At 37.3% G+C, this 8,956-nt stretch overlaps 1 protein-coding gene across 1 annotated transcript; it reads left to right on the forward strand.

Annotated features, from left to right (window-relative positions):
* The first annotated feature begins 252 nt into the window (after window positions 1-252).
* On the forward strand, window positions 253-6,001 carry LOC120551647. Its single transcript, XM_039789145.1, has 8 exons — window positions 253-374; window positions 2,873-2,911; window positions 3,096-3,317; window positions 3,426-3,704; window positions 3,932-4,210; window positions 4,368-4,589; window positions 5,252-5,356; window positions 5,433-6,001. The coding sequence occupies exons 1-8, from the start codon at window positions 341-343 to the stop codon at window positions 5,999-6,001; spliced, it is 1,749 nt and encodes a 582-aa protein (XP_039645079.1). The 5' UTR covers window positions 253-340.
* The last annotated feature ends 2,955 nt before the right edge of the window (window positions 6,002-8,956 follow it).

Here is an 8,956-nt window from a genome sequence, read left to right on the forward strand (position 1 = left end):
TTTGTCTCTGTTTTTCTTAGTTATGATATTGTGTGCTTAGGTTCCCAAGTATTGCATACAGTACTTTCTGGGGAAAAGTTCTCTAGTTGCTCTCTTTTTTCCTCTGTCACAATTTATAATTGTACTAGTTAAGTTCTGTTAAGATCTCGTTAGGGAACGCTATTGACGAGAAATAGTAAAGCAGAGGGGAAATATACTTAGATACTGGAATTGCAACACTGACTCAGCCTTAATCGCAACTTCCTCAACTTGACTCAAAACAGTCAGTCAGTGTTTGGTCACTTCTCAGCGCCTTTAGACATTGAGTTGTTTCTCCTGTTTGTGTTACTCTGGGAGGATCATGAGGGGGGTACAACATCTGCTGCTCCTGGCAGGTAAGCAGGATCCAATGGAACACAAAGCCAGATATCTGGGGTTAAAGGTTGTTTTAGGATTGTAAGGTTTTCCTTTTTGTTAGTATTATTACAGTTATATCATGCTCAGCTGGAATTTGGTGAGATTTGCTATTGCTTTTATACAGATGTTTTATGTATTTATAACATCATATCTCACATTTTGCAGTGTATGCAATTATAACACAGAAACTAAGGCTGAGGCCTCAGGTGGAGTCACTGCAGCTGTCAATCTTGGTGATAAAGGCAATTAATCAAACATAGAACTAAGTGCCATTTCAAATCTTAAAACATATTTAAATGTTCTTACATATAACTAAAAAAAATGTATGCATTTAAGATTTAACAAATGCGTAAAAGTTTTGCCTACATTAAGATCACTGAGGTAATTAGGCAGTGCAACAGATGAGAGGGGAGAGGGGAGAAGGGCGTTGGCAAAGCCACTTTTCATCATCTCTAGACAGGAAAAATAAATGTTAAAACAAAATCTGAAAACTAATACATATATTTTGATTTAAAAGGTGAGATCATATACATACATTTATCTTAGCTAATAGAAATAAGTAAATACATTTGTTGTCATGTTTGGCTCTCCATACAGTCATTACAGAATTTCAAATGCAATAAATTAAAAACCTTTTGTGCATTAAGCTAAATGTTTTCATGAAGCTGTGTGATTAGTATTTTAGCTGGAAGACATTATTTTACTGAATTACACTGAGCTAAAGCACAAATTGTAATCAACTATATTGCTGAACAATGATTGATGATTGATTGATGTACACTCAGATGTACATACATGCAGACACGGGTTTTCATACACTTGTAGGTAAACTGTATTTTCATTTACATTAATTCTTTGCAGGCCTACACTAACACAATTAACTCAAGGTGTTAGGGTTAATTAAAATTGTATTAATAATTTCCAAATTAATCATGCATTGCATCAGTATTAGAACAATGTTGAATATCAAAAAAAAAAAAAGAGAGAATGGTGTGTACTAGGCATGCAAACAAACGGGGAGCAGAAAGTTACAAATCCAATTTAGCAGAGGGGAAATATACTTAGATACTGGAATTGCAACACTGACTCAGCCTTAATCGCAACTTCCTCAACTTGACTCAAAACAGTCAGTCAGTGTTTGGTCACTTCTCAGCGCCTTTAGACATTGAGTTGTTTCTCCTGTTTGTGTTACTCTGGGAGGATAATAATTACATACAGTAGGTACGTCATTCATAAAAGTATTAAATTGCATGCATACAAGATTCGATATTTAGTTATTTATTTAAAATCAACAATTTTGCTGCAGTCATTTTATGAGAGAAACATCACTATATTCTCAATATCCTCTATTATTATATCATAAAGCCAAATATTTAGATTTAGATACAAAGATTTATAGAAGCTAATATTAATGCCAGTTAGTCATATGTCTCTTAATATTGATTAGAATTCACTGCATCATAAAAAATAAAGTAAAACAAAATGTACAATGCTGCAAAACAATACAGAAACAAATACTGTGTGCAGACACACACACACACACACACACACACACAGCAGGAAGATGTTTACAGCCGTGTATAATAAAATAAAAAAACAGAAGTGATGTGAAGTATAACATATAGTACTTTTAAAAAAAGATTTAATTGACTATGTAAAACCTAATGAATACTTTGTGCTACTGCGGAACTTTGGGTCGATGAAAAAATTAATGATAATACACGGGACTATAAACCTTATTTATGCAATAATTAGCCCAAATACTACAGATCAGCTGTAGGTGCAACTGCACAGCATGTGAGACTATATATCTGCATAATAACACATTGAGTAAAGCTACAGCTAAATAAGGTATTTACGCACAGCATATACAGGCTAATCTCCATAGTCCTTTGTACACCGTCGATATACAGAGACTGTCTTGTCATCCTAAATTATACACTTAAGCTGCCAAACAAATAACAATCAGTGTTTTATGATTTTTTTTAAAGTATATTGTGATATGCTGGAAAAAAATTTTTAAAAGTATGTTTGAATGACAAAATACTAGAGAGAGCAAGAGGAAGAATTTGATGTTATGTTCGTGAATTTAGCTTGACAGGTCTTGGACTTTATCAGTTAGTGCTTATTTTTTCTTTACAGCTTCTTTACTAAATACTTAGTTCAGGAAGTACCTGATAGACACTCTGTCTGACGAGACTAAATAAAACAGCACCCCCTACTGTACTACACTTAGAAACTTTAACTTCATTAGCTCAACATCCATAAAATAAACCCGGGGCACACCGTTGGAGTCACTAGTAAAATATTTGAAGATTTCGCCAACAAACAAACAAAAGTTACGATTCAACATTTAGAATTTTTACTTAGTGTCTGAAATGCCCTGCACTAAATGGAAGATACTATTGTAAACTGTGTAATATTAGTCATGAAAGACTTTTATTAAAGAATGACATTTGTTTATATTTTGTTACAGTGTTCGCACTTCTGGCAAGATGTCAGCAAAAGCCACAAGGTAATCAGTGTTCACACATGCAAAAGGTGTCAGCCTCCATCTTCCCATATTACCTTGCAGAGGTGTAAAATGTCAATAGTTTGCAGCAACAACCAACTTTTGTGGTTTCTTGTAATATCATTAACTGTGCCTCCAAAAATACTTTACTCTATGTCTTTTTTTCCTTTGTCTCCTGCATCCATAGTTTCTATGTCACCCACACTCAAGCCGATCTTCTCTGGGGACTTATTTTTTCTGAGATGTAACAGCGGCGGGAGCAGCGTGACATGGTACATCGACAATGACCAACAAACGATTACAAACGACACCTGGAAGATAGGAGCTGCCTCACCCAAGCACTCAGGCTCTTATCAATGCGAGAGCGAGAGCGGGCAAACAAGTGACAGTTTCTCCATCAGCGTCCTGGGTAAATGTACCACATGAACATAAGTGTTACAGTTCAAACTCCCAAACATGTAAAGGGAGCTACACATTCCATACAAATAATTGTATTGTTTATTTACCTACCATTCAGATTACGTTCCCAGTGCCTCACTCACCATCAGGGCAGGCCAGCCAGTGGTGCGGACGGGCAGTTCTGTTGTCCTGCAGCTTGAACATGAGGATGGTCTGTGGGGATGGAAATGCTTTGTCTACAGGGGAGTGTCCACGAAGAAGATTCAGTTGAAGTTGAGGAATGACAGTGTGAGTGTGGTCTTTCAACCCAAGAGACTGGATGTACCGGAGACCGTTTTCTGGTGTACTGATAAAACTGAACAAAACAGAAGTAACCAAATCACAGTCAGGACCTCAGGTAGGCCTACTTTTATTTTAATGCTCTGTAATACAAAGCCAATGGGAGCTGCAGATTCAGGTGAGCATTTTCCTGTAGATTCATGACTATGAGCAACCCCTTTCACAGTGTAGCATTACCATTATTTGAATAATATATTTGCCACAGAAATGTTATTATTTATACATATTTAGTTTAGTCATTTAACTATAGGGTATAAATCCAATCCAATCTTCATTTTCTTTCAGTGAAGGACGTATCGCTGGAAATGTATCCTCTGCCTGCTGTAGTTGGGGAGAGTCTGACTCTGAAGTGCCTTGCCTGGGGCACAGATCAAATAAGCCGCACTTTTTTCTACAAAAACAATGATATCCTTCCTGGCAGTCACAGTTCCACCTACATAATCTCTACTGTAACAGAATCTGCAATGGGACGTTATAAGTGTAATGCTACCTTCACACACAAGGCGCGCACAGAAGGGCCCCCATACGAGGTGGCCTCTGATGATCAAGATGTGTTTGTCCAAGGTAAGCAAATCCAACAAACACTCTTTGACTGCCCTTAACTGCTGGTGTACTGAATGAAGTTTTCCCTCTTTTGTGCGATAGTGTATGCTTTCCACCTACGTTTGTTTCTCCAGTAGACACCTTTTAAGTCGGTCTTCTCATTTGTCCTTTTTTTCAGCGCCTCCTATGAAGGCATATCTCTCTGCAACCACTGGATTGTCATGTTCTTGTCCACGTTGTCCCGAGAATAGCTTCTATCGTTGGTACTACAAGAATAATGATCAGCCATGGGCAGTTATGGATAACAAACAAGCAGTCATGATGCCAAAAGCGAGTGGTACTTATGCATGTAGAGCTGTGTGGAACAACGGGAGGTCTTCTCTCAGCATTGGTTACGTTTGTGAGTTCCTGCTTTTGTTTCTTCTAAAGGTCTTTGACATTGTTTCCCCCTGACACATTTATACACATTTAGAGCAGTTAACTCATCACGAGTACTGCCTAGCCTGTAAGAAAAGTTGCATAATGTATTTTGTGACCATGACAGTCTAAAAAATAACCCTGATGATGTCTTCAGTGTTATCTTACCTTCGGCTTCGAGACTTTAAATTCTTAACAGGAACTTGGAGAAACAGTTAGTCACAGTTTCTTACCTAAAGGAGGATGACAAAATAATTTACCATGAAGGGAGGGTCTATTTATTATGCAATAGAATATATATAATGGAATTGCATTATGGTAATTGCAGGATCCAGTGTTTTTGGATCTCAACCAATTCTAGGGATTAAACATCAGGATATCTCTGCATATCAGGCATCAATTTTGACCATTTTTTAATGCAACTCGTGTGAGCTGTACAACGTTTTAGTAGTGCAATATTAAACAATGCAACGTCGGTTTGCCTACAGATTATTTGTCCTGTCAGAGCTCTGTTAGTTGTCACATGCTTTGAAATTCATATATCAAAGTACACTTTTATACTGACAAATAATGGGAATTCAACTATTATGAACTATCACAGGGTCACAGATATTTATTGTTATGTATGTGCTGTCTCTGTTTCAGATCAATCTCCGACACCCATTCTAATAGGTGTATTCATCGTGCTGGTGATTCTAGTTTTAGCAGCTGTGGTTTTTTTTATATGGTACAAGAAGAGAAATGCCACAGGTGAGTAACTATTACTTGTTTTCAGTTTTTTGTAAGCACACTGAAGGCATCACATGCACTCCTTTGTTATTTTTAGGACGGATTTACGAGGATATGCCACTGAGGTCACGAGACGAATATGAGAAGCTGCAGAAGCGTGCCCAAAAGGAGGGCGAGTACGACACCCTTCACCCAGAAGCACCAGGCAGACAGAAGAAAGAGGGTGAATATGAGGCACTGAAGAAAGAGGAAATGACAAGTGGGGAGTACCACACTGTTAGGATGGAGGGGGCAGTTGGTGGAGAGGGAGGGTATGAAGCACTGAAGAAAGAGGGAAGAAAAGAGGGGGTATACCACACCCTGGGGATGGAGGGGGAAGCAGGAGGAGGGGGGGGATACGAAGCACTGAAGAAAGAGGGAAGGAAAGAGGGGGTATACCACACCCTGGGGATGGAGGGGGAAGCAAGAGGAGGGGGGGGATACGAAGCACTGAAGAAAGAGGGAAGGAAAGAGGGGGTATACCACACCCTGGGGATGGAGGGGGCAGCAGGAGGAGGGGAGGGGAACGAAGCACCGAAGAAAGAGGAAATGAAAGAGGGGGTATACCACACCTTGGGAATGGAGGGGGCAGCAGGTGAGGTGAGTGAGGAGGATACGAAGAAGTAGAGAAGAAGGACAAAGAGAATATGAGATAGTGGAGGAAAAGATGGAGGCCCAGGCAGAGGAGCAAAAGACTGAGCCATGAAAGGAAAGATAGTTCTTCTCTGTAGCTTTTATGCTTAAGAAAAGTCATTTTTCCCCCAAACCAGAGAAGTCAAGTGATGTCTTGGTCACAATCCTGAAGTTCAAATTCAATGATAAGTTAAACAGTGTAGTGCTGTATAAGAAATGTAAGTAACTCTGGGTGACTTCGTGTCATGGATTTCTGAATAAAAATCTGTAGAATTATATGTGTCGGACTGTAAGAAAAGCCTAGAGATTTGTATCAAATATCTTAGATCATAATAGTATTCATATGATTGGCAGGGAGAAATACTTTGACCTAACAACAACAGTCAGTTAAAAAAGAGCAAGACTTCTTAATAATACAACAAGATGATTTTTGTTGCATTGTGCAGTTACTAATAAGTTACTATCATGGTAATTATATGAAATATTCTGTAAAATGTAAATTTCCATCACAAGTTAGCAGAAAAGAAAATTATTCATTTTGTGACACCAACAAAAACAAAGACACCAAATACTGTATCAGCTCTGATCCTGTCAACTAACTCATTTCCAACCTGCATAGTCATTTATGTATATATATACTCCCCATTATGAAGATTTTCCACGATAATAACAACTGTTTCGATGTTTTTTTTATGTGTATTTGCTTATGTTTCCTTAAAAAATTCTAGGTCCTTTTTTAGAAGTTTTTTTTTACGTGTATTTGCTTATGTTTCCTTATAAAATTATATAGTTTTATTTTTTAAAGTTTTTTTATGTGTATTTGCTTATGTTTACTTATAACATTATATAGTTTAATTTTTAGATGGAGAATAGTCTAAGGATTTGACTTTTGTGTCTTAAAATGTATTTACCTTACCAACGCTTTTTGTGATGTTTCTATAATTTCTGCGGTTGCATTAAAATTTAAAAATGGCATAATATTGATGAACTTGAGAGAGATTTTCATTCCTGTTGTATTTTTAATGTGCTGAAATAAAGCCATTTTGATTAAATGTGTGGTTTGTACAATCACTTAATTACAAACTGTATGGACATGATGAACCTCTGGATGCCTTTCTAACTTCAATCAATTAATGCCAATGAAGGTTCAAGAATCAGAATTCATTACGCTTACAACCCAGGTGTACTCTTTCTAAATGTTTCTGATGCAGAGGGGGGGAATGAAAATAAAGGTCAATCAAATCGACAAAACTGGTCTTTTGACAATCTTTAGAAAGGTTGCATTAGGTCAAGACAACAACCAGTGTGTTTAGTTCAGAAGGAAGAGGGGAATAAAATAAAACACTTACCCATCACTTTCTTTGCATCACTTTCAGTAAACACGACTGGCTCTTCTTTAAACATCATATTGTTGATTCCAAGAGATACTCGTCTGACACTCTGAAATGAGACATGAAGCAACATTGAAGGGCAACATAAAAGCAATTCTAAAAGCATAAAAGCAATAATGCAATGCTATCGGCCATAAAACAGGTGCTATATTTAATGACAACTTAACTTACCTTTGATTGCAGCTAGTAAAACAATAGTCTCTCTTGTGTTCCAGGCTAAGCCTGTTGTTACTGAAACAGCGTTATGGGTTATGGGTTTGTTTGTAACGTTAACCTTGTTTATTAATTTATTTTTAATTTATTTTACCTTTATTTAACCAGGAAGAGACTCATTGAGATTAAAAATCTCTTTTTCAAGAGTGTCCTGGCCAAGATAGGCAGCAGTACAACCACACATATAGTACATACAAACACAAAATACACAAAAACACTAGAAATATAAAAAAACTGAAACAGCAAGTCCTTTAAAGTCAACCACAATCCTAAACACATCAGGCAAAACATCTACAACCAGATGTGGCTGCATCCAAGTCAATCAACATCCTCTTAAAAGCGACCAATGAGACCAGCTCAGTAAGTTTCAGGGATTTCTGTAACTTGTTCCATGTAGAGGGAGAAGCAAACTTAAAGGCCTTTTTCCCCAGCTCAGTTCTAACCTTTGGAACAGACAGATGGAAAAGATCCTGGGAACGAAGATTGTAAGTCCCGGTACAATTTACACTGATATAGGTCAGAAGGTAGGATGGAAGGAGACCTAAAATAGCCTTGTATATAAATATATGTGTTGAAGTCTCCGTGTTGATAGAGAAGGCCATCCAACACTGTCATACAGTTCACAATGGTGAACTGCTAGCAGACACGGCCTTTATCTATCACTCCTAAGTCAGTTTGTTGAAATCCGCCTGTATTGACGTATTTACCGCTGACATGTAACCGAGGACTATCTTTAAACCGCAAACTAACGTTAACTACTTTTGTCATGACGTTGGAAAAGATGGCGACTCCAAAACAACCTGACGTTATCTGTTCAACGACTAGCTAGGTATGAGAGTGTATGTAAAACATTGACAAGCCACTCAAATGTTAGTTTTATTAAATTAAATAAAAGTCAACAGGCTATAGTTAATGTTGTTTGGTTATTTTATTTTTAAAGTCACTAATTATTAGTCAATTGAGGTTGTCTAGCTAGCTAATATTTGAACCAATTTGGTAAAATTCAAGTTACTGTAAGTATGATCCTTAGCTAGCTGACAGTATTGCTCGGGTTTTAGTGGAACATGGACCAGTAATATATATACTTTTTTAAAACACAAGAAACTATTGTTGTTGTTTTTAGGTTTTATGGTGACAGCGTGCTCAATGGGTGTTTAAAGGTCAACAATAATTGTTTACAGACAGAACTGTATTCAGTATCGTGGTATTATCGTTACTTTGTATTTTGAGGTAAAACAATAGCTTATTTTGGTATTTTCAATAGGGACCATCATCGGATGCCAAAACTCCCCCTCAGCTTTCATACAGCTACACTCTTTAATGGGCCCCTCCTTGGCACCCTGAG

This window comes from Perca fluviatilis, chromosome 21, assembly GCF_010015445.1.
Source record: "Perca fluviatilis chromosome 21, GENO_Pfluv_1.0, whole genome shotgun sequence".
Taxonomy (NCBI): domain Eukaryota; kingdom Metazoa; phylum Chordata; class Actinopteri; order Perciformes; family Percidae; genus Perca; species Perca fluviatilis.

Excerpts from the sequence above, each read along its gene's own strand:
- LOC120551647 (XM_039789145.1), top strand. The coding sequence starts at position 341 with ATGAGGGGGGTACAACATCTGCTGCTCCTGGCAG. Across the intron at positions 375-2,872 it reads ACATCTGCTGCTCCTGGCAG|TGTTCGCACTTCTGGCAAGA; the intron begins GTAAGCAGGATC and ends ATTTTGTTACAG. Across the intron at positions 5,357-5,432 it reads CAAGAAGAGAAATGCCACAG|GACGGATTTACGAGGATATG; the intron begins GTGAGTAACTAT and ends TGTTATTTTTAG.